The sequence below is a fragment of the Saccoglossus kowalevskii genome, chromosome 18, assembly GCF_978046115.1.
Source record: "Saccoglossus kowalevskii chromosome 18, keSacKowa6.1, whole genome shotgun sequence".
Taxonomy (NCBI): Eukaryota; Metazoa; Hemichordata; class Enteropneusta; family Harrimaniidae; genus Saccoglossus; species Saccoglossus kowalevskii.
In genome coordinates this window covers 23,570,601-23,597,738 of record NC_140658.1, presented here as the reverse complement: position 1 = coordinate 23,597,738, position 27,138 = coordinate 23,570,601, and the positions used below count along the sequence as shown (strand labels likewise).

Sequence of the window (27,138 nt, the reverse complement as noted above, 5' to 3'; positions counted from 1 at the left end):
CAACTGTATTACGAGATTTCCTATCCAACGGGAGTGGGTGAATTTCACCCTGAACTTTCTGTGACTCTGTGGTGACATCAGTTCTCATTCATCACAAGAACAGCTGACTGGTGACATCTGAGGGCAGCTGTAACTATGGTGATATAGGGTATAGTAATTCTATCTCTCAATTTTTCTACTTCCAAACTGTCTGCTGAATAACACTTGCACTGTGAGTTGGGATCTGTAGTCAATGTGTGTCCCACTGTACAGAGAACTGATTCTTGAATTACAACCATTGATTATGACTATAGTTCAGAATTTCTACGAATGAACTTTTGATAAGACTGTATTGCACAGCGCCCACAGCGCTGTACCCGGGTTATCCGTGTACACGCCCAGGCCACGCCCGAGTTGTTGAACAGCGCCCTCAACGCTGTACCCGGATAATCCGTGTACACGCCCAGGCCACGCCCGAGTTGTTGAACAGTGCCCTCAACGATGTACCTGGGTAATGCGTGGACACACTCAGACCACGCCCGTTGTTGAACGGTGCCCTCAACGTTGTACTTGGGTAATCTGTCGATACACCTGTGCCACGCCCGTTGTTGAACAGCGCCCTCAACGCTGTACGTGGATAATCTGTGGACACACCTAGGCCACACCCGTTCTTGCATTAGGGAGTTATTAAAACACTTTTTGATGAAAATTAAGCACATTGTAAACACACATAAATACAATTTTTCACAATAAAACACTGAGTGTTTTACGGCGACATAAATGTGTCATTAAAGGTGTTTATTGATAGAACATTTATGGGCTAATGCATCACACTTTATGCAAACAGTATTAACAAAATTGAGTGAAAAGTCTGGGGACTCGTGAGTAAACATTATGGTATATTCGCCAACTAGACAGTCACCGAAAGTGACGTAATTCAACGTATAATGATATGGGTCATGTCATTACCTCCAGAAATTAATGTTATGTCAAGCACCAACCTATATGGTCTTACCAACCTAAGAACAACTAGAAGTAGAGACATGTGGCGTACATCGTTGCCTAACGGATTTTATTAATCTGCATTTGGTGAACGGTAGTTGTAGTCCTAATCACATCTGAACATTCTCGCATGTGATTTAAACATGTGATTTTCCTCGAAAAATGTTCAATTTGAAACACTCCAGAAAGCAAACACCAACGATTTTTCAACCCGAAACACCAGACTATAAATGTTTCGCAAAGTGTTAATGTATAAGACACATTTGTGTTCATGAGAGCAAAACACTAAATACTTCCAAATTCTTAAATTTTTTTATCTTGAAGCATTTCCTAAAACAAACACACAAGCAGTATTAACAAAATTGAGTGAAAAGTTTGAGGATTCGTGATTTGTCGTCGTCGTCGTCGTCGTCGTTGTTGTTGTCATCGTTAATAATTGTTATTGTGTGCATCTTTGTACAAAGTTTTTTATTTAAATTGAGTAATTAGTATTTTAGATATCAGTGTGATAGCTTAAAATTGGTTAATTGTGCAAATTAGGTAATTAATATGTACAGATGTTAACCCACAATTAATCAGGTCTGTCTATAGTCTTACAGCATCCATGTACAAAGTTTCATTGAAATGTGATGATTAGTACTTGAGATATCAGTGCAAAAGTTGAAAATAGATTAATTATGCAAATAAGGTAATTAACCAAATATTTACCAAAAACTAATAAGGTCTCTGCATAGTTTTAGATTCATTGAAATGTGGTGATTAGCACTCGAGAGATCAGTGGAAAAGATGAAAATTAATTAATTATGCAAATTAGATAATTAATATGCACAATTATTTACCCTAAAACTAATCAGGTCTCTGCATAGTCCTAGAGGATCTATGTACCAAGTTTCATTGAAATATGATGATTAGTACTTGACATATCCCTGGAAAAGCTGAAAATTAACTAATTATGCAAATTAATGTGATTAATATGCACAAAACAATCAATCTATGCATAGTCCTTGAGTATTTATGTGCCAGGTTTCATTGAAATGTAATGCTTACTACTTGAAATATCAAAAGCTGAAAATTAATTAATGAGGTAATTAATAGGTACTGATATTACCCTAAAAACTATCAGGTCTGTACAGTGTTCTATGACATCTATGTATCAAGTTTCATTGAAATGTGATGATTAGTACTTGAGATATCAGTGGAAAAAACGAAAATTGGCTAATCATTATGCAAATTAGGTAATTAATATGCACGGATTTTTACCAAAAACTAATCAAAACCTAGCATTAGTTCAGAACATCTGTGTACCAAGTTTCATCAACATCCAATGAGTGGTTCTTTAGATATCAGTGGAACAGTCATGGAACAGCTAAAAATTGGCTAATTGTCATGCAAATTGGGTAATTAATATGCATGGACTTCTACCAAAACCAAATCAAATTTGCGCATTGGCCCAGAGCATCTATGTACCAAGTTTAATCAAAAACCAATGTATGGTTCTTGAGATAGAAGTGGAACAGACGGACACACATACACACATGCACACACACAGAGACACACCAACTGCAAAGACTCCAATTATGTGCTTCGCACATGGGAGTCAAAAATACATAAAAAGCAAAACGTTGCATCCACATTTTGAAAAGAAAATTGTACTAAAAATAGGTATTCTGTATTTGACAAACAGTTCATTCGACAAATGAAAATTCATAGGAATTTGTTTCAGCTATTAGAACAGAATAATACAGCTTTTCTAATAATAATTTAAAAACGCACTTTAAAAACAAAGATTGCAGTGTTTGAAGATGTAGATTCTCAGGAGGCAAAAGAACTGTTGACTTCTCCCTCACTGGACACCAACTAACTATTTAAATTGATTTGCATTACGAAGCAGAGCTTGCAACATGATAGAGGGCGTTTTTTTTTAGTTTTCAAATAATACAGTTGTCACAAAATAAATATAATAAGGCAGTTCATATTTGTCTCAGTGAATCATTAATGTGTACCTGTACAAAATACTTGGGCCAGCCAAGATTTTTCTGTTATCTTGCATGATTTATGAATCTATTCACGTCTAAATGTAGCACTTTTTTCTTAGATGTGGCATTTGTTTTTATAATAAAAAATCTGAATTACTTTGAATAAAGCTAAAAATTATGTCACTTAAAATAATGTTTCTGTAAGATATTTACATCTATCAAGTACATTCGGTAAACTGCTTTCCCACTGTTGTTTCAACCCAAAAACTTGTTTGTATTCAAAAATAATTATGACAATGCATATTCATATTAAACAAACTATGATAAAGGGAATAATATTATATAACAAAGAGCAAGGTCACCAGAGTTCAACTATGTTTTCTTTCCTGAAACGGGTGGTTGCAATGAACACACGTTAATGACGCAATGCCGGACATCTTGTGTACGTTGTTTAACCGCATTACGTAATAACAATGTGACGTCATATTGATCATGTGGTACCGACCTCGTCCACTGTGAGTAAGATGGCGAATATCTGCATTTTAGCGTGACCGTCCAAGAGTACTCCGGTGAATGTGCGTTATTTCGAATAATAAGTCCCAATAGTTACTGAGGTGAGTATTTAATAAATGTACAATCTATCGACCTTGGTTAGGAGTCGTGTTTCAATTGTTTATTTGGGCATTTTTTTCATTGCGGCGTCAACATGGACGGTATCCTATGGCTGTCACCTTAGCTATATTGTGTCGACAATACCATACAAATATGTACGTTTAATATACCATCAGATTACGTTACCGGCGTAAATCAGGTAAATTGAGGAGGAAGGTACACGGATGGAGGTTAACATACGGTATTCTGATTGGCTGTTGTAGTGTATTGACTCAACGTATCTTGACCTCTGGGTCACATCTCATTTGCATATTGTAAGACGACGTGAGTCGATAGATAAAGATGGCTGCATAACTTAGTTGAATCAAGTTGTTTGTATTAAATCCGACGCACCCGCCATTTAAACATAGGCCGCGATCGTTCAGCTGTCATAGTCATGAGGTATAATAATAATATATGTTGCGTGTTCAAGTAACTGGTAAATTGTGTCGTGCGTATGCTCATTCATGATTGAATGATACTCTCGGAAGCGTGTACACAGGTGACATATTCGTTAAAGAAGCAATAACAACTTGAACCGTATGACACCATCAGATTACGTTACCGGCATAAATCAGGAAAATTGAGGAGGAAGGTACCCGGATGGAGGTTAACATACGGTATTCTGATTGGCTGTTGTAGTGTATTGACTAAACGTATCTTGACCTCTGGGTCACATCTCATTTGCATATTGTAAGACGACGTGAGTCGATAGATAAAGATGGCTGCATAACTTAGTTGAATCAAGTTGTTTGTATTAAATTCGACGCACCCGGCATTTAAACATCGGCCGCGATCGTTCAGCTGTCATAGTCATGAGGTATAATAATAATGTATGTTGCGTGTTCAAGTAACTGGTAAATTGTGTCGTGCGTATGCTCATTCATGATTGAATGATACTCTCGGAAGCGTGTACACAGATGACATATTCGTTAAAGAAGCAATAACAACTTGAACCGTATGACGTCTTTTTTGATGTTCTGAGGCAAGAAGGAAGCCGAAAGTTATCCTAAACAAACCTGAAGGTATGATGATATTGTTACTCGTTACGAAGCGTATGAAAAGTGTAATTGATAGAGCCAGCGTTGGTAGTTGTGTACTACTAGTACATTGATATTTGCAGCGGCCTCCATTCATTCTTCATGTGCGGGTAACTGATTAAACTCAAGTTTATGCATTTACAAAACCAATGAATTCGATACTGCATAACGTCCATGCCGCCCCCAGAGACAAGATCTGAATTACCAAATAAAATCATAGAAATGTTGCAGAATTTAAAAGAAATGCTGTTCAATTCGTATTAATGGTGTGTGGTCATATTTTCGTTTTCACATTACATGAGCGTTAGTTTATAACAATAATATTTTACATCGCATATTTCTGATTCAAATATCGCTTGAAACAATAATGATAATTTATTAAACATTACTCACTAGATTTCGTTAATATTATACTTTTCAGATTTTAGGAGAAACGTTCAGAGCGGACAAGATGATACTGCTATTTTTCGGAATTAATTAATTCTGTTAATATGGTTATTGTTGGTTCAGTGTCCAGACATACATAGTTGTTGTAAAAGATACTATCAATCGCACGAAGAGGTGTCCTTGGCTTATATGCAGCTGAATAAGTGTGTTTACTGAAATTCAAACCTTTCGTGAAACTGTAGATACATTAACCAGTATTTGTGAACATTGACACTTCAAAGCAGATGAGTGATGAACTGAAACGAACAATGACATCTTTGCACCCTTTCCTCACTGACACAAATGTGCAATCTCTTCCCATGTGGTATCATTGTCTCAGATGCAGTCCCTCTGGGCACATCAAATTCCTGGGGAAAAATAGTGGGACATAAAAAAAAACATTAATTTCATCTACTGCGATCCCATTCACACTCAATCCTCGACTCTGAGTATATGCACTACATCTATTTTGATTCATTCATCTTTTACTTTTCTACCCGTCAAAGGGGTTTATTGCTTATTTTCATCACTTTTGTCACAGTGTAAGGCCTACTTATCGCAATTGAGAGGGCCACCCACATAACTCACACTGGACAGGGGGCTCTTTCACTGCTAGTATGGGGTAGACAAGACAATAGTTCTGGAAGTGAAATACACACACACCAAAATATCGAGTTAAAGCTCCTTGCTTTAATACCTCTCAAAATATTTACAAGAAATGAAGCACAGAAAATACAATGAATAAAGTCACTAAAATAGGGGATTGCTTAGGGAAGTGTGCATTGGTGATAACTCACAGTTCCAGGATGTATTAATGGACGACAGTCAATGGCTTGTATTCTGGAGGGCACCGCTGAAAGTAGGAGATCGCAGAGCAGTTCATACAAGTCTCATAGAATGATGGTTGTAGCCTATATCACTTGTCAAACAATATCGTTACGGTAGCAGAACACACAGGAAAGCAAGTTGAAATTATGAACGACAGCTGTCCCGAGTTTGTCTAATTTATAGGCAGTGACACCACCTGGGTTTCCACATGAGCCAATCAGAATAAAATCTTTCTAGCAGCTGTGTCACGAGAGAAACTCAATAGATCATGAACATCCTTTGTTATTCAAATAACAGCACACCTGGTAGATTCTAATTCTCCTTCCAAAGTTGTAAACACCCTTTGTTATGTAAATTACAAGCACACCCGTTAGAATCCACTGTCCTTCCAGAGTTGAAAACAAGTATGACCTGTTATGACAGTTTTCACAATGCACACCGTTTCTTCCCATGGTTCCATGCGCACTTCCATTTGCAGGGTTTGAGGTAATATGACAAAAACATAAAATAAAGGATGCTGACAACTTTTAAAATCAACCCTAAAAGGGATATTGTGGTATTTTGAAAATATATTTACCTAATAAACAAAAGTTCTTCTCGCATAGACAAAATTAATTCCAAATAAAATTAACTCTCTGGGGGATGTCGGCATGGACGTAATGTTGTATAGGATTTTCTGGTCCTGAAATTGCTTGTACTTGAGTTTAACCAGTTATCCCGCACATAAATAAATGAATGGAGGCCGCTGCAAGTATCAATGTAGTACACAACTGCCGACGCTGGCTCTATCAATTACACCTTCCACACGATGCGTAACGGAGTAACAATATCGTCATACCTTCAGGTTTATTTAGGATAACTTTCAGTTCCTTTCTTCAGAAAATAAAAAAAACAGACGTCATTCGGTTCAAGTTGTTATTGCTTCTTCAACGAATATGCCACCAGTCCACAGACTCTCGATAGTATAATACAATCATGAATGAGCTTGCGCACGACAAAATTTACCAGTTACTTGAACACGCAACATACATTAATGTCAACCGTCGTTTACGAAAGGTTCTCAAAATATTTGTATTGTTCAATCGTTTGTTTTCATATTGTATTTATTGTATTAATTAAATTTCTAAATAAAAATTGAATGGTTATATATTATAAGAGGCTTAGAGAAGCTCGTTTAATTGAGCGCAAATTCGCACAGGTGCGTGGTAATCACCATATTGGAATTCAACACCATCGGTTATTAACTTTTGACAGGTACATGGTATGCACACGCACAAAATACTAATCTCAATAAATTTATCGCTACATGCATAGTATGGCTTGCTGACAAAAATGTGACGTGTGTGAGCATTTTTTCTAATACATATGCTGCATACAGTCGATAATAAGTACTGTGTACATTGTAGATGCATACCGTAGACGGCATACAAAAGCGTCCTGTATATAATCGGGTGTTTTACCTTGAAACACTGAATGTGTGTTTGTTTTCTGAAGTGCCTCAAAATGAAACAGTATCAAAGAGATTTGTTTTAGTTACTCCTATGAACGTTTGTACATGTCATGTACGTAAACACTTATAAAACATGCATAGTCGAATGTTTTATCTTGAAACATTGTGTGATTAATATTGCATATGATTTATCAAACAAAGTCACATTAAGATAGTTTGTTATTTATACATATATCACGGAATACTTGTACAAAGTATATTACAGAATGTGCTGGTTTAGCCTGGTAAAATCAACTTGAGGAATCAGTGCAAAAAAGATACTTCTAATTTCAGTGGATGGGAAAAATTTCTGCAATTCACTTTTCAGGCTGTACGATGATTGGTTATGTGAAAAGTGTGTCGCATGTCAGGGGTCACAGAACGTGGGAAGCGCGATACAAATATGTGATTGGGTCAAATATTTCTAAGAACAACAATGAGAAACAAAAAATAAACATAATATTTTTATTGACTTAAAGAGAAGCGTGTAATCATGTTCAGTCCTCTTTAATATTTATTTGTCATACGACTTATCTCCCGGTCCCGGGGTTTTACTAGGCATGATATCAATTTCTTCTCATATTGTACAGCACATTATACATTTTTTCGACTACGAAGTTGTTTTTCAAATATTGTTTTCCATGTTATATATATTCCTCAATATTATATGTCTTCTTAACTTCTAAGTTCAGATTGTAATTTATATTGAACTGATGGTACAAAGTGCATTTTTGTCATGTATGTATTCAATATTTGGGAATTATAAATAATTGCATGTCAATCTGTATCATGTGTGATTCATCTTTATATCATTATAAGCAGTGATGCGCTACACCAGTGTCAACCAGACTCAGTCCAAACACATGTAACTAAAGACCTTAAACTATGTTTGGTTAGCTATAATATATAGTATATGAGACTGAATCAGCAACTTTCGTATGGGTGGAAATTGATAAATATCTGACCTGGGATAACCACATTTCAAAGATCAATAAAACTATTAGGAAAAAGACGGGTATCCTTTTAAAATTAAGACATTATGTCCCCAGGCATATTCTCCTTTTGTTATACAAAACGTTGATTCAGCGTTGATTTATGCCCACATTAAAATGATCTTGGCTATCGTCAGTGTAATATCCTAGCTGTTTGAATAATAAATGTTTAAATAACATATGTTCCTTACTAAACTGTAGTGATGATGATAGTTATATTTTCAAAAATACATTTATGCTAACAGTTATTTAATTGAGTCTGTTTTCTTCTTCTTAAATTGGTCAAGATTGAGGTCAAATCACAAAGACTCATGGGTAATATGGATTCGGTTTTATATATAGCCAAAGGACACTTTTTGGATTTCAGTGCAAGGGTATTTCTGGATAAGTTTTGGTAAACAAATGTATTGCTTAAATAACGATCAATTATTCTCGATGTCCAAACATGCACAGTGTTCTATTGTAGATATTACATAGAACTTATACACATATGTGTTATGTAGAAAATACCTGGAGCATTATTGCAGATAGAGATATTCAACCAGTGTTTTATTGAAGACATTTTGCTCATAATCTGAAAAATATATTTAATACCCATATTTAGTCATGAAAACTATTTAGAAATGCAGTATAAAAACACTAGTATACCTGGAGTATTATTGCAAATAGAGACATTCAACCAGTGCTTTATTGAAGACATTTTGCTCATGAACTGAACAACATATTTAATAATACCCATATATAGTCATGAAAACTATTTAGAAATGCAGTATAAAAACACTAGTATACCTGGAGTATTATTGCAAATAGAGACATTCAACCAGTGCTTTATTGAAGACATTTTGCTCATGAACTGAATAACATATTTAATAATACCCATATATAGTCATGAAAACTATTTAGAAATGCAGTATAAAAACACTAGTATACCTGGAGGATTATTGCAAATAGAGACATTCAACCAGTGTTTTATTGAAGACATTGGGTTCATGATCTGATCAACATTTTCCATATCCATATATGGGTACACATGCATAATTAACATATCCGGAGCACTATTGCAGATATAGGCGTTTGATAGAGCTCATTAATTTAATTTGTGTTTAATATTTAAATAATAACAAATGCTTGTGAGGGTAATATCACGATTTGTTGCCTGCCCAAGGGATGGTGGTCATGACCATAATATTGATGATGCCAAGCTGCGACGTTTCAGTGGCGACTTTGCCGTACATTTTTGCTTCATATAAAAAATACCATAATCATAAAAACAGAGTATCTTACTTAATATTCATTCTGGCACGTTCACTGTCCATTTCGAATGGCTAAAGTTCCTTCAAAACCTTGAAAGCAACCCCGAAAACAACAGCGGCCGGGGCAGCACCAGTGCAGTGAACGACAATTTGTTATGCGCAGTATCGTTGCGCAGTAGTTTCAGTGACGTCATCCATGTGATATACCCATGCAATATCCACTTGGCGGGCAATATACCATGTAATATACATTTGTATTCAATGTCATGTGACCGAGTCTCAATCGATCACAGCATGCGTAACAAAAGTGAGATGTGATAAATTAATATATTGTCTGGTTTATTGCACAAAGGCACCATGGGACCTGAACAGAATCCAACACAACCAATAGTAGGACAAGGCACATTCTATAGCTTGGACAAAGACCATAATGTAAGATGTCACTTCGATAAAGTTGGTATATCAAATGGGATAGCCTGGAATTCAGACAACACGATTATGTACTTTATTGATACACCTCTAAATAGAGTTGATGCATTTGACTTTGATCTTGAACAAGGAACGTTGGGTAAGCATTAAACCTATTTTGGTATTCACACAACACATATTCTTGGACTGTGATGCCCTGTGATGATTAGGTGCACTGTAATGTGTTAATTTTTTTACTTTCTGAATTGTAATTTGACAAAGTGAACTAAAATTTCCATGAATTCGATAATTTATAGCAATTATGATTAAAACAAATCTACATTTGCCGAAAAAAGGATAGAACACATACACACTGTAAATAAAAAAACGAGACCTGTAAGAAACATTGTTGACATTGATTTTATTGTTTTTATATGCACTAGAAGTGCTTATAAATTAAATTGAATGCGTTGTATATCAGTATATTCAGACTTATTTATTTTGCACGTCAAAATACATAACAAATAAGCCCATGCGCTAGCAAAGAAACAGCTGCAATAGACAAAATGCAAAATGTATTGTGTAGTTATTTAAAATATGATACACATAAATGTAAATTTATTTTGAATAAAAGTAGTTTTATTGTGGTGAATATATACTCCCATGTTTTAAATATACCTTAATTATTAAATATATAATATATAACCACGCAACTGGAGGAATAATTTTTTGTTGTTCATTCTAGGTAATCGAAGAACAGTTGTCACATTTCCAGATGGCAATGGGTTTCCTGATGGTATGTGTACTGATGTTGATGGAATGCTTTGGGTTGCCATGTTCTATGGCAGTGTCATACTCAGAATCGACCCATTATCTGGTGAGTAATTCACAAAAACAGGTATTCTTAATTCCAGATTTTTATACTTATGCATATTTAACTTGTATGCATAAATCCGCTCATATCAGTGACAATAAATATCGCAGGTCAAAATCAGTCTATAATTCATTGTTTTAATATAAGTCAATAATTTGTGAAATGACAATCATTTTTGTTTCAGAAAAACTGTCAAATAATATATTCCATCAAATGTTTTCCGCAGACCACAATGAAACGCAAGCTTTGAGATATTGCGATACACCATCCTTGTCCCAGTTTTGTCTGTTTAACTGCAATTTTGTACATCGTTGTACATTTCTCCCTTTATTTGTGTATGATATTCATCATCATTATAACCTATAATATTTAACACATTATATGGTGCATTGTCATTCCAAGGAATTGGTTTATGCTGTCAGCGTATTCAGTACTGTACTTGTGTTTACAATTTGTTTCCTGCGAAAATGCTTGCTTTGCTTGTCTGTAATACGCTATTATGATACATAAATTTGTGTCAGAATAATTTGTGTTTAGAACCTTAAATTAAACTGGACTGATTATTGAATTTGTAATTCTTATTATATGCAGTACCGGAGACTTATTCTGCTGTGCAGCTTTGGAAAACGAAACTTCAATGATATATCTGTATCTACTTATTTTATAGGTAAAATAATGCGTACCATTGAAATGCCAGTTTCCTATCCAACATCATGCTGGTTTGGTGGTGAGAATTTTGATGTGCTTTATGTTTTTCGTTTTTATATACAAGCAAGCAAATTAGGTGACTGTATTTTGAAGATGACTGGTAAATAACCATAGTGCTTTTAATGTGAATTTTTTGTTTCCTGTGTATGTTTTGATATGATCCTATTTTTGCAAGATGATCATATCTTTATTCAGACTATGTTTAGCTCACTAGCAAATACCTCCATCAAAATAGCTGGTTTATCAAAAGATGCAGTGCATCATCAGGGTAAAATCACCTTATGTTCAGGACATGGGGTATATTACTGGGTGAGGAAGTGAGAGCTTGGTTTCTCCCCGGATCTGACCTACTTCAATGGGTCATCATACTTGGTCTTCAGTGCCGAGCTAGATGAGCCAGGAACGTCTGTCTTGGACGAGATGAGCCAGGAACTTCAATGCTGAATTGAAGTATATGGTTGGACTGCTCACTAACTTCTGGAATGTTCATTTAGCAATGCTTTATTGTATTGTAGTATTGAAGATTGTAGTACTTCAGGTTTTTCTGGTTCCCTATGTGGATTCACTTGGCCTATATACTGCCAAACCATAACTCTATATGTGGTTTTGGCTCTAATATCAATTATTTAAATTAGTTGGAAGGGATTAACCTACGTAACTCAAAACAATCTGGTTACATAGATACAGTAATAAACTTAAAATTAGTTCAAATTGTTCAACAAAATAAATAATGATATGTAATCACATTACAAGATGTTGCAGTATTATGCAAATTTTGGTAAACTCTTAATTAGTAAAGCAACAGCGCCATCTAACTTTCCAAGCCAAAAACAAAACAAATAATTTATCATAGTGGCGTTGTCTCTACGACACTCCCACAATCCAAATTTGTCTATTCTGAGTTGCTTAATCATCACCATTAATATAATGCTTTAATTTCTCCGTAGCCAATACTGCTGCTACTTGAGACACTGGTCAAGGTATTCTTAGTGTCACCGGGGGTTTATCTATCACTGATGGGAATTCTATGGGAAAAAACTACTTCAAAGGTCGTCTGATTGTCTTCTTTGAATGAAGAAGAATATTGGCCTTTCCATCTTGGCTACAAACAATTTTTCCCATTTTCCATGCTCCACGTGGAAGGCTATCCTTCACCAATACAACATGACACAATTTTAGCCTTTGCGTTCACACAGCCACGATTGTTTTATGAATACTAGCATAGTGTATAAAACATTGTTGTACAATGCAGTGACAACCATGACATATAAAAAAAGTAAATGTTATTTATTTATTTTTACACGTAAAAAAACATGCGTGTTTTTTGTGCACTAATAGTGAATTAGCTTTAGTGGTGACTATAGAAATAAGAAATGATTAAACAGAGGTAATTTATAAGAACCCGGAGTGCATGCTTTGCAAACATGATTTTTGTGTTTATAAATGACACACGAATTCTTTTTGTGATATTTCGATGAACCTTTTTATCCATGTTTTGATAACATCTTGTTTGTTGAAACCTTTGGTCCAGTCTATTTCTTTGCCTTTATAGTGAATGTTAATCAGATTTGTGATGACTATTAAATAGTGTCAACGTTTGTACATGTGTTTACAGAGATTAGTTGTGCTGTCCTGTTGCCTTATGTGCATGTGCGTTTTATCAATGTCCCGTAAATGTGTGGGATTTCTGCATCAAACTTATTATGGACGCCTGAAGTCTGGATTTTTATTTGAGCATGATTCTGAACGTCATTTAGTCTAATTACGCATATTCGGCATATTTGAGCGTGTTGGTCTTTGAGAATTGTGAGGAATTCCACTCATCAGAAAATAACATATTACGTTCATTTGCATGGATCTAATGTTCAGGCTTCTCACACATTTTACTGGGTTTATACATTTGAAACGTGTCCTAGTGTTAATAGCTATATGATCACGTGATATCAATGTTGACGTCATCGTAACACTGATACTGACGCGACAACGAGGCTCTATAGAATTAACGTATGCCAAACCATCAGATGTAATATACAAGACTGGACGCGAAAACGAGGCTCTATAGAATTAGCGGAATACTCAGTACATGGAAAAACATGAAATAAAAATATAGTTTTATAGCAATATTAGTAAATATTCTGATAAATATGAATTATTCTCAACGTATATGTTGCCTTCGACAGTGTGTAGACCAGTATATTATGTGTACCATAGTTTTGTCGCACCTAAAAATAACTCGCCCACACGAGTGCATCTGTGTGCTCAAAGCTATTGCTGTATAACGGAGACAGACATTCGTACTTCTGGAAATATAACGTTTTTCGATTAACGACTATACATTGTGCCAAACTCCGAATAATTAATACCCTCAGCCGTCAATTATAACAAACAAACAAACCACATGGGGAGTCCGTCGAGTCAAGGGTTACAGCAAAATAGTGGATCTCAGCTGTTTGTTGTTGCATGCTCGGCTCGAGAGTAAATATTTCAGAATGTTTAATTAAATCTCCAACACAGCGTACTTAAAGTGTGACTAATATTCCTAATATTCACGTCAATACCATTTGTTAATAATACAATCGGATTGCTATTATGAACGTTTATAACACAGAAACACATTTTTTATTGAAATAATAAACCGAGATGTAAAAAGTGGGGCGTGTAACTGTGAACACGATTAGATTTGATTGATCTTATTGATTTGATTGTATAAACCAGCCTTAATAGTGGCAACACCGTGATGCCCGTTTGCAAGCGTTTTCGTTGGGGATATGTGAACAACATATTTTATACAAAACAATTTTCCCAACCTCTCATGATTTTAAATGGGAGACCGGCCACTGTTGCCACACGTACCAAAATTAAACTTGATAGTCAAAAATATAAAAGATTTTATAAAAACAGTTATTTTACAGATTACAATTAAAAAAGTCTTTCGTTTAGTTTTTAAATACTGATAACAAACACTAAAACATAATGTTAACAATTTCAATTCTTATTTTCTTATCACCTCTTTTTTGAATAAATAGTAAATTCAGAAACAAAAATATTTTGCTGTATATGTTTTGAAATCACAACACAAATTTCATATCCTGGGTAATGAATTTTGGTAATTCCTAAATTCAAATTTTTCACCAGAAATATGCAATTTACCCTAATTTAAATACTCAAAAACAAATATTTTTAACTGAATGGGACCCATTTCAATTTCCTTGCAGAAAGACAAAATATTAGTTGTATCATGACATTGGTGGACTTACGAATATAGTGGTTTTACAACGCTGTTTTGATTGAAAGCACACTGCTGCAATTAAAAACATGTGTATTATATTATAAAACACCTGTATTTTCTATCAAAACAGTGGTGTTTTAGAATTTTAAAAAGGTGTTTTCAGGCGTTATGAAAACAATTTTTGATGAAAATCCAGCAGACACAAAAAATTCACTTTTTTACACGATGAATGTTTTAAATTGACATAAATGTGTCTTCAAGGTGTTTATTGAAAAAAACATGTTCAGATTAATGCATCCAACTTTATGCAAACAGGATTAACAAAATTGAGTGAAAAGCATGGGACTCGAAAGTAACCATTATGGTATATATGCTAACTAGACATATGACGTAATTCAGAGCATAATTATATGGTCATTACATTACGTTCAGAAAAACTTATACGTGAAGCACCAGCTTGTGGAAGAATTAATTATATGCACGCTTATATGGTCTTAATAACCTATACGTACAACTTGAAATTGAGACACGTGGTGAATTAAGTACCTCGTTGCATAATGGAATTTGATACTCCGCATTTGGTAGGTTGTGGTTGTAGTTCCAATCACATCTGAGTATTCTTACATATGATTTAAACATTTTTCTCGAACACTTTAGACAGCAAATTCGAACAATGTTTCAACCCAAAACACCAGAATATACTAGTAAATGTTTTGCAAAGTGTTAATATACAAGACACATTTATACACAAAAAAACACTTTACTTCTAAATTGTTTTATTTTTAAGCACTTCCTAAAACAAACACACATGAGGCGACACACCTGACTATGCATGTTTCATACGAGTTTATGTATACGACATGTACACAAATTCGAGATTATTCATAAGTAATAGCAAATATCAGTTTATTCATTTATTAATAATTCAAAAGTAGTATTTGTATAAATCTTCAACATCTATTGTACTATTAATTCCTGTCCTGGCATGACTTTTATCATTATATGGTATAATTTGTATTTCCTTGGAACTTGAACAAATCAATTTGCAAACAAGCAAACCACTTCACAAGGTAATGCAGCTTTACTTCTTTAGTTATCCACTAAATGTATTTGCTGGCAAACCGGTTACACCAAGATTTGTTATTTGAAATACAGATCCGGCTAATGGCTCCTTGGCAAGTTGTTCTTCTTGTGTTGAAAACTGACTAGCTGAGGTAACATAGAGCACATCAAACTTCTCACCACCAAAGCAGCATGATGTTGGACAGGAGACTGGCATTTCAATTGTACGTATTATTTTACCTTTTTTAAGAAATAAATATAGAGATGTTATCAAAGCATGAAGCAGCATAGCATAAGACAAATTTTCATCACTCCATATAAATGCTCAATTAAATACTGTTATGTTATGCATAGCATACTGACAGCAATTTTCATAAAGTATGCAAGTTTCATAATAATAATACTGACTTAGTGGAGTACAGCAGCAAAAAGGAGCAATCGCATCTGTCAACAAGATGCAGGTAACTTACTCACCAGATAATGGATCCACTCTCAATATGGCACTGCCACAGTACATGGCAACCCACAGCTTTCCTTCAATATCTATACACATTCCATCTGGACGCCCAGGACAGTCTGTAAATGAGACAGCTGTTCTTCTGTTACCTGGAAGGAACAGAAATCATGTATGTAAGAAACATTGTCCACGCCAAGACATGTTACATAACAGCAATATTACAATTCAGTTGTAATAAGTTATTGTACAAATACAAATGTTTCGTCTCACGAATATGGTACTATACTGATTTGTTACATTTGTTCTGATTTTCTTGTTATTGTGCCAATCGTATCTGAGAGAATCGAACACCCAGTATGTCTTGCTTGTCAATTTGTGTTCATTTCATTGTCTCCCAATCTTGTTTATATCATACTATGCATATATCAAATATACGGAACATATACTGGTATAACAGAGATCTTTCTTTGTGAAAGTGGTTTGTCTTGCACATTCTCACATGAATTCACTGCTATTAGTGCATATAAATATATACATTCGTTATTCTAGTGTCACTGACACATACTTACTTAGCGTTCCTAGTTCTAGATCAAAATCGAATGCATCCACACTTCTGAGGCCTGTGTCAATGTAATACATAATAGTATTGTCTGAAGTCCAGGCTATACCATTGGATGTAGTAACTTTGTCAACGTGACATCTTACACTGTGGTCTTTATCCAAGCTATATAATGTGCCTTGTTCTGGAACTCTTGTCACTTTCTTGGGACCCATTGTACCTGTATAATAAGCCAAGAAGCATAGATTACCCTCGTTCTAAAAAAAATATTTTCCGGTCGACTTGTTTGTAATTTTTGGTAAAAAGTGATATTTTCGACTTCTTGTTACTTGTCACCATCACTAAAATATAGATGAACAAAACGTCGACACAATACTGCCGAGTTGCAATGCATTCATTTAAAGAAGTGCACATGCAGCGTAAATCATTAAAAATACTTGTTCTTTTATTATTTCAGAATCAGTACTGTGCTTTTTGTTGCTTACATGTATATAATTTTTGAAATAAATACAGTAACTTTTCAAATAAGTTCCCGGAAAAGTCATTTAAAATAATTAGGCATCGATTGACACAAATCGATTTTGTTCAACGAGTCTTCGTGAGTTTACGTAACGACATATACTGTTATACATCCGGACTGCGTCAACGTCAGAGCGCGACCTATATATATATATTGATATATAGCGCATAGCAGTATTTTGCACGCCGACAAGTTGTTTTTGGCTATGTTGGTAGGTTTATATGTTGCTGTGCAAGCGATGTAAACATAGACAAGTGGTTGAATATGACGTAACATTTTGAAGACATTCTAAGACATATTAATTGTATTGTTTTGTTACTGGGTGGAGAATTCTAGTAATTCAGTGCAACTTGTCCTAACTGGTTTAGCCAACATAATTGTTGCGCCCAGTGAACATATTTATTCCTCAAATCACTTATTACATACCTGCCCAGAATCTCCCATTGGCATCACACTTTCCATCATTGAATCTATTCTCTGTTTTATGTTTATCAATCTCTGCTAATCGGGTCATCTCACCAGTTTCTATGTCAAGAGTACCAAAGTGTCTCCCGGCAGCAACGACATATCCACCTTGTTGCCTAGGAACAACAGCACCAACGGTGGGTGCTACAGACGAAAACAAATATTGGCAATTATTCTTCCAATATCATGTTTACATGTAGCTAACCCGATCACCACCATTATTTGAGACGATAGCATTGTGGAATTACACAGGAATGAAAACAAAATATAATAGTGAATAAAATAATAAATTACAATTATTATTTATTATTAAACATAACGCCATAAGTTACAGCGTGCCGTAATTTTGCGAGGTATTTTCATCCTACCATATTAGAAAGTGCAAATTTTAAATATGAAATGAATACAAAGAAGTTCGCTGATTCTGTTCTAAACATTTTGGATTTCGGCATTCCCATGATGTATTACGAGGATACTGCAAAGTATGCCGTCGCATCGACCCCCCTGTGAGTCGGTCGATATTTCCGCTGTACTGTCTTCGTGCATACTTTGAGGTATCCTCGTAATAACCTCATATTATTATTTAGGAAAAGCTTAAGTTGCCAGACTTTATTACTTAGATATGGTTCTTACACTTATTCCTGCTTTATAATATTTAAATAATACAAAAAAAAAACAAACAACATTTTGCAAATACACGATTCAATAATACCTCCTTTCACGATAACTTCTTTCAGATCTTCTGTATCGAGTCCCCATTGGAAAACACTAGCTGTAGTTATATTTACAAATAATAACGTCTGTGTGTTTTGATCCCAGTGTGGTCCTTCAGTCAATGTACCAACATTCTTCGCAATTACTGATATCGACATCCTCAGAGTCCTGTGATAAGCGAGTTATTGTCAATAATATAATTCATTGACCTCCCTATGATCCCCTGTGTATATGAAACAGACAAGGCACAATACAACGTTACTAGTTAATACTAGATATATTGAAGATAATATTTGGTAATCGTAGTCCTAAATAACTATTAAAAATAGCTAGACGTTTCGAGCAATGGCTCTTTATCGATAGCATAGAAGCAAGTGCTATCGATAAAGAGCCATTGCTCGAAACGTCTAGCTATTTTTAATAGTTATTTAGGACTACGATTACCAAATATTATCTTCAATATATCATACTTATCAGTCCGAGCAGCGTTTATTTATTTATAAACTACTATTAGTTAATACTAGGATCGACATTGGCATTACAAATGATAGAACAAGGGCTTAGAAAAGCGGTGCTTTACCCGATTGTGTCAAAGGGAATTGTTGTAGAGAAATTACCCCAGTGACGACGGCGAACACCCCCCCCCCCCCCCAAATCACTGTGCTACGATGCATTCGTGCATAAATACATCGAAGTGTATACATATTGTTGCCGACGACAATTGTAGACTGTTTCCGTGTAACTTCGGGTGTGAGAACCGTTGGAGTCGTGTGTAATCGTATTCAAGGCAGGGGAAGCAGGAAGGATAATGTCTGGGAACCGTCTTTTCAATTTGACCTGTTTCACATGACAATGTTTACTAAAAATAAAGTTGGGAAAACCTCAATGACCGTTCAAATGGCCATGTTGTAGTACCGTAAACCTCTCAATGTGAATATCCCCTCTATAGCACTACCATGTACACAAAGCTTATTAACATAGAATAAATGAAATTGTGCTATATCCTGCCAGAGACTTCGTGCCGAAGGCAATCACGGTCAACTACGTGGACATGGCAAGCAGCGGCGACCGCAGTGACGGAAGCGCGAGTGACAAATGCATCATATATAGCTAAGCAGTTAAAATAAAGCTTTGAAACAAGCTCACCAGAACAAATCACATTATCCTTTCCTCTTCCGTGTTATCGACGAGTCGTGTACGGTGAAGAGTCGAAGGTTCACTTCCGGGTCAACCGCCATGACAACATGGGTCTAATGTATAAAACGCGATCATGTGCAGTTTGGTTTTGGAGCTCTCAAAATTGAACGTGCTTTTTCATTCGGCGAAATACGAAAATGCGTGTATCTAATGTGGATTTCTTAAATTATATGTCTGTTTAATGAAACAAACGACACATAGTTCTGCGCGTGCGTATATTGTGTTGTTTCCGAGCTGACTTTTGAATAGGCATCATGCCATTGATTGAAGGGCGGTAGCCGCGCATGTGCTACATTTATGTTGATTTTCTCATAATCCAATGCGCACTTCTAATGGGAATCATAAGTATATGACGTTTGAACTTGGCGCGACTTGAACTAATTACCGCCGGTGACTCCTTCGATACCTTCCAATCACCTAAAGGTTTATTGAGCCACTTAAAATTCCTCAGAAGAAATTACACTGCTAAAACACATATATAAAACATACAAATTTTACAAGAATTACTGTCTAAAGCACAAAAATACCCAATTAAAGCTTGGTAACGTCTCAGTTTGTCGCCATGTTTGTTTATATGAGACCCATATATATCTCGCGCATGCGTTACGCGACGACTACCGCGCTTTGAGTTTCCGTAGATAATGTAAACATTTGAGAGACTACAACATGAAAACTTTGGCACACGTACGCCTGTAATAAACTACACAGAAAGAACGCTGTCCAGATTCATTTTAGAACATTCAAATACACACAAAATAAAACAATTGGTAAACAGGCATTATATATAGTAAACAGATATTTAGATGTCGCCCAGGTTATGCACGGCCTGAAACGCAGCAGGAAATTTAAAATATGGTAATTGTTCATTCAAGCTAATAGCATCATGCATTTGAATATTATTAATAATTAACCATTGGCACTAAAATGGAATGCTAGTCAATAAATAAAATACATCGCATATTTTGTATAGTGTCACTTGTAATTGGCAAGATTAATTGTTTTGTTCTGAAATAGGGACAACCCGTGACTCTCCAAAGGTAGTATTTATTTGTCAAAAAATCGGATTTTCGTAATTTGTGAAAATTCACACACACACACACAATTGATATATGCCAAGGTGTACATCATTACATTTCATTAATTAATTGAAACCAAAACAAGTGCATGTTATTTATGACTGTGATACTTTTAAAATTTTAAAATATTTCGAATAAATATATTTATGCAAGGTTCCACTCACACATTTATCGAAAATTAATCTAAAATGAATATTAATAGGAGTTATTTGATTAAATAACGACGTATAGTTGCATACCGATTTTGAATATACAGTATGATATCAAACATACCTTCTGGAATGAAGGGTCACACTACGTGTTATGTTTAATTCTTTCACTCTATGATTTCAGAAACAATCTAACAGGAGTATGCGTACCAGCAACTATAATTACAATTTTATTAATGTTAGTATATATACATACGTGGACAGAGAAATTAAGATACGACTACATGAGTAAAGTTGACTCTACAGTACTGTTTCGTAAGGTACATGGGGTACCTCACTCATCAGGAGTTAAGACTTTTTAAAATAAATCACCCAAACAGATTACGTTATAAGCGTTACATATTTTCATAACAATGGAGTGGGGGTTACGATATTAAAACTGGTTGTTGCATAGCAACGATTTGGCTCTGTGTCTACAGTAAGAAAAAAGCTCATTTCTTTTATTTAAACTACAGTAATGTGGTTGGAAAATTATAATATATTTCTCTCTAATGCATAAGTTGCAACGTTTGCTGGAAGTATTATATGGTGCAGCACGCGCGCGATAACACTCTCCTATATATATATATATATATATATATATATATATATATATATATATATATATATATATATATATATATATATATATATATATATATATATATATAAATAACGGCGAGTAGTAGCCATACACCCTAGACTACGTACAAGGTTAACTGTTCACATTAAAAAGACGAGTCTGTCATAATCTGTTCTCGTTATTATAGATAATAAACAATTCGGTCTGGTTCAATGAAATTAGTGTATAATCTTCTATCCTGTATCTCATGGCACTTTGGTGCAATCGTGTTTTATATGTTCGTACTATGTAATAAAATAAACTATCTGATTGGTCTGTGCAAGGAAATTTACCTTTTGACTTCATATGTGTTCGACACAAAACAATCAAATATTTTGACATATTGATAGGTTTCACAAAATATTTTTCTTTAATTATTATTAGGAAAGAAATGAAAATTACTAAACTCGTTTAATGAATCTGACATTGTAGAAAGAATATAGCTGCCTCCAAAATTGTTGTATAACTATGCACAATGATGTTTAGTCTTCTGACCAACATTTTAGTCATTTCTGTTACATTTGTTGAATTTGTTATTAAAAGAGAGTAGTTCAATTTGTGGTCATTAATAAATATATAATTGCTCATATGACATAAATTCTATGTTATCCCTCATGGTATTGCGCGCTCGTACGTAGTCTTGAGCACAGTTTTTCATACAAATTCGCAAAAACGTATTCATCCTTCCAAATAAAACAATTTCATGCGGTGGGACTCGTGCGAATATCGAGCATCAAAAAGCCTTGTTTGCTGCGAATAGTATCTGAATCCGGGAATTAAAACCCATTACTGGAAATTCAACTAGTTACATACTACGTTCAGATAATAATGCTTTTACTCATATATATTGAAATTATATCGTTTTAGCGGGTTCCGATAGCCTGATATTGTTGTTAAATCCACAGCCGCTGACACACCAGTCCCAGTCTGTGCACTCTTACGTTTACCAATGTATGCGTTATATTGAAACGACTGCATGTCTGGTAAGAATACTTTTGAATGTATCTATTTTTTTCTTGTTCCCCACTAAAGAGATTATGCTTATTCAGTTATTGCTTTGCAGCCCTTTCATTTAAAATAGATTTATTTTTAAAAAACTTGACAACAGGAAGAGATTGTCGACTGAAAAAGGTGGGTAATGTGGTAATAGATGCATATTGTGTTGTACTACAATAGGTGACGGATTTAATAACCCCTGTGCGCAGACATGAAATTTGTGATTATACCAGCAGTTGACACTTGGTCTATTATGTCATCTTGCTCGTAAAATGAAGTTGAAAATCAAGTGCATTTATTTATAACAAAGAGTGTAGTTTTCATCAATTTCCAGTTTTCACCCAAATCCAGGCGAATACAACCTCCCGCGATTATGGGCAACAGTCCCTAGTAGTTGAGTGATGCAGTTGGGAAAATACCTCGACGAGTTTTTTGCATTAAAATCAACTACAATGTCATTGAATGGTAATGTTTTAACCATTGCAGAGAGGTACAGTCGTAATGGGTGTCATCCTCGTTCATTTTCCATGACTTCATAGCCACTAACTCAGAAACAACCCAATTTGTAACAATATCTAACAACTTGAATCTCCCCGACCATAAAAGAGGGAACAAAAATGTTGGGTTATTTAAATATCATATGGTTTGTGTTTCCATTGATCAGGACACGGAGTCAAAACGTCAAATGGCGCACAATAAAACGACAACTATAATCGACAATATTGTAGTGCGCAAGAGGTTACAGAACAAGGCGTAAGATAATATACCTTATTGTTACTTCATTGTACAATTTGTAAGACTTATCTCTTTTTTCGAAATAGTTCATACTTCCAAGATGAGAACTGTTGCGTTTATTATAACCTGCATTATTGTATTATTAGTTATGTATGCCGATATAAGTGTGTTATTCTCAAAACATCGAATCGTCTTAAAGGAAACAAAGATGTAAGTGACTTTCATGTTTTATATCGTTCTGATTGATCGTGAGCTTGTTTTTAATTATACAAGCCATTGTTAAATAAATGGCGACCAGAACTGTTTGCCGTGTTTAGAAGCTCTAAACGTAAATAACACTCATGCGAATTAAATCTTTCTGTGCAAGGGGGCACGTAATGAGAAAAAAGCGCAACCATCTGGTATTTGGGTTCAAAAAAGCACACCAATTTTCCGAATTTTGCAAGAGAGGTAAACAATTATTGGCGTCTGCAATGACTGGCTCGTGGACCAGTTTCTTTTCATAAAACGTGTAGCTGTATCGTGACACTGGTCAAAATTTCGTGATACACTCGCTTCTCGACTGGTCATTTTTGTATGTACAACTCTTGGGGATAATTTGCAATTAGGGCTTGTAGCTAACAGAGTACTTTATGTTTGTGTATATCTAATATTCACAGATCTAACTTTTAGTTTGAAAATTTCTCAAAGTAAATTCTGTATTAACCATCCCATCTGTGATTCATTTTGAACGTAAACTTTTACTAATTGGACCTGTATAAATGTCTGTGTTCAAATATTTTAATCAAGACATTTTATCTATAGGTTATTTCAAAGTTAGTAAGGAAGAACTATGTCTTTTAAAGGGATCAACGTTAGAATCTTGAGTTTGTATCGTGATGTTTAGTTTATGGTGATATTATGTCGTTACCTATTAGTGAGATTAAGGAAATGTTTCTATGTTGAGTTTAAATATGAATGCTGTGAATATTGTGTGGGATAGTTATGTATATATATTTAGAATGAATAATTGTGATATTACTTAACTTTAGCAACTTTCACCATGTTTTCACAGGTACAAGCAACAGTCTATTGGACATTCACGGAAAGAGGTTTTAATTTCCCCGGAAGAAACGACATTAGGGAAACCTGAAATGCATGAAAACAATATTACTGGTATATCTAAGAATTGCAGTCCGATAATAAAGTACATATTTGTTAAAACAACGAAGACAGCTGGTAGTGCAGTTACTACTTTATTTTTTAGATATGCAGTGACACATAATTTAATTGCTGTTGCCAATCTTGAAACGCATGAATTACATGTAAGTGATGGGAAAGTAAACGCCAGCAGGTATTCATGCGCCAAGCATTTTCCGGGTTATGACGTCATAGCCAACCATATATCATGGTATGATTATAAAGCATTGAACAGTGAAATACCAAACGCGAAATTTATAACTGTACTTCGCTCTCCATATACACAATATGAGTCAGCTTTTTATTATTATAAGATTCATCTCAATCTTAAATTGGAGAGATTTAACAACCCATTTACAGAATTTTTGGACCAGGGATACCATAAGACAAATAACTCACGCATGAGACACCAAAAACGAAACGGTCAGCTTGTACGACTTGGTTACCCAAGACTAGGGGATCATAACAACCAAACTAAAATTGAGCTGAAGATCAGTGAACTCGACAAAGAATTGGATTTAGTAATGCTCACAGAGTATCTGGATGAATCATGTGTACTTTTGAAAAAAATGATGTGTTGGGAAACTGATGACGTCATATTCGGTACTTGCTATCGACTTCCCAGACCACGGATACCAATTACAAGTAAGATGGAGAACATCATCACTGAATGGAATGCCGGGGATCTGAAGTTGTATCAACACTTCAACAAAACACTCTGGACTAAAATAGAAAATTACGATGGCGATTTCGAAGGCGACTTGCAGCAATTGCGTGAAAGAAAAAATGAACTCTCATCTTTATGTGTTGACAAGGTATCTGAGTTAGGGTGTGAAGCAATTAACAGATGTTATGCAGCTTGGAAAACCATATTATCCAAAAGACAGGAAGAACGATTTTGTGGAACATCAACTCATTGACGTTTTGGGTTTAATGAATAAATCTAAGTTGATGTATTGAAAATTGCAAGATTCAGCAATTGTCGGCAGTGCCAGTTTACAGTGCTATACGTGCGTTAATTACATAAATACAAAAATTCTATTACGCTTTTTGATTTGCTTATGAATAATTCGAAAAATACCACTCGGTATTGAACTCTTTCCTTGGCCAACTTTTTTAATAGTTGAGGTTGAGCTCCGCCTTCTTCTAAACCCCAGATGTTGCAAGTTGACTAAAGATGCACAGTCTTAGCCAAGCTGCAATGTTTGATTTACAATAGCGGTGTACGAAACATGATACAATTATGTAGCTAAGAAAATGCCGGTTTTCCAATTATGTACAGTTACCTGTAAAATTACATTTTGCACATGAATATATGTGTTACTAGTTTACATTCTGCATGCAAACAAAAAGGTTTACGGGAATAAACCAGCAGGCTGAACAATGAATAACTCCATAGTTGTTTTAATATGCAGAAATGTAATTATTAATAACCACAGTTTTGATTTCAGGCTTTAAATTTATGCCAAGCTAGGTTCAAAACACGGCTTTCGTATTGTGTATATGCAAAGGTATCTTCAATTGACAGCCCTAGTTGTGTAGTTGTTCATCTTTTAAAATATAATACATTCTTCAAAACTCTACGAATCACATCAAAAAGCGTTTGTCGCTAGGGAGATTAATACATAAATAAAATCTTACATTCAATATATTGATGAACTACTACTGATCAATCCAAATATTCTGAGAATGAAAAGATATATCTTTATTATATTATACTATGGGTTCATATATGTTATGAATTGTAGTGTTTTAACAATGTCAATAAATAACTCAATCCAAGTTTGGCCCAATTATGTTCCCAAAAGAGAAGTCTATATCAAGGTCAACCCTAAAGTGTCCACTAACACCCGAGAAAAGCATATTTCTGTATTTGTATGAGCAAAATCACTTTCTCTAAAGGAAAATAAGCATATATCTGACAAGTTATTGCGCATTTGAATCAAGTAATTCGCTAGGCCAAAATTTCAATAATTCTCCAAATACCAACAAAGTGTTGCCTACGTGAGTTGTGTATCGGGTGTAATAAAATATAATTCATCAAAACACTAAGTTATGTACAGTTATTGCCAATGAAAATTAATAGCAAAATGCATAAACCCTTGAAGCTTGTTATTTGTAAATTTAGGGTAAATTTGACTTCCAAATTTCAGAAAGAAATCATCCACAATTGCTTCTAAATAAGTATTGCAAATTTGTGTCGAATATTGTGTCAAATCAAAATAAACTTTAAGTTAAATTTGAATTTGCCACATTTTTGAATATCTCTCGGACATGCCTGGACCGATTTTGTTCAAGGTGTTCTCATGGATTTGTTTGTGCCCTATAAACTTTGAATGATTGTCAACCATTTTCTAGGCTTACTGTAATCTGCTAATGGTCGTATTATAACAGTATCCATACGGTAAACAATTGTCGCAAACCGCATTGCGCCTGTAACAGCTGTTAAAATGCACTCAATATCAATTGACGATGCTAAGATTTAACACACTGGCGGCCATTGTATGGCCAAC

General features: G+C 34.8%; 2 protein-coding genes across 4 annotated transcripts; one reads left to right on the top strand and one right to left on the bottom strand.

The window, feature by feature from the left end:
* Positions 1-3,454: 3,454 nt before the first annotated feature.
* Positions 3,455-26,677, top strand: LOC102800998 (regucalcin-like). Of its 3 annotated transcripts, XM_085493086.1 has the most exons (5): positions 3,455-3,571; positions 9,989-10,204; positions 10,790-10,921; positions 22,621-22,698; positions 23,376-23,505. In XM_085493086.1, the coding sequence occupies exons 2-4, from the start codon at positions 9,994-9,996 to the stop codon at positions 22,680-22,682; spliced, it is 405 nt and encodes a 134-aa protein (XP_085349212.1). In that variant the 5' UTR covers positions 3,455-3,571; positions 9,989-9,993; the 3' UTR covers positions 22,683-22,698; positions 23,376-23,505. The 3 variants fall into 3 exon arrangements, with proteins under 3 accessions (XP_085349212.1, XP_085349211.1, XP_077864213.2); XM_085493085.1 differs by lacking the exons at positions 22,621-22,698; positions 23,376-23,505 and adding an exon at positions 11,586-11,749; XM_078008087.2 differs by lacking the exons at positions 3,455-3,571; positions 9,989-10,204; positions 23,376-23,505 and adding exons at positions 23,533-23,656; positions 24,501-26,677 and having other exon boundaries at positions 10,904-10,921.
* LOC100373805 (regucalcin-like) lies at positions 15,745-19,843 on the bottom strand. Its single transcript, XM_002733391.4, has 6 exons — positions 19,779-19,843; positions 18,631-18,855; positions 17,880-18,062; positions 16,944-17,153; positions 16,392-16,523; positions 15,745-16,157 (listed from the first exon to the last, which is right to left on the bottom strand). The coding sequence occupies exons 2-6, from the start codon at positions 18,788-18,790 to the stop codon at positions 15,949-15,951; spliced, it is 894 nt and encodes a 297-aa protein (XP_002733437.2). The 5' UTR covers positions 18,791-18,855; positions 19,779-19,843; the 3' UTR covers positions 15,745-15,948.
* Positions 26,678-27,138: the final 461 nt, after the last annotated feature.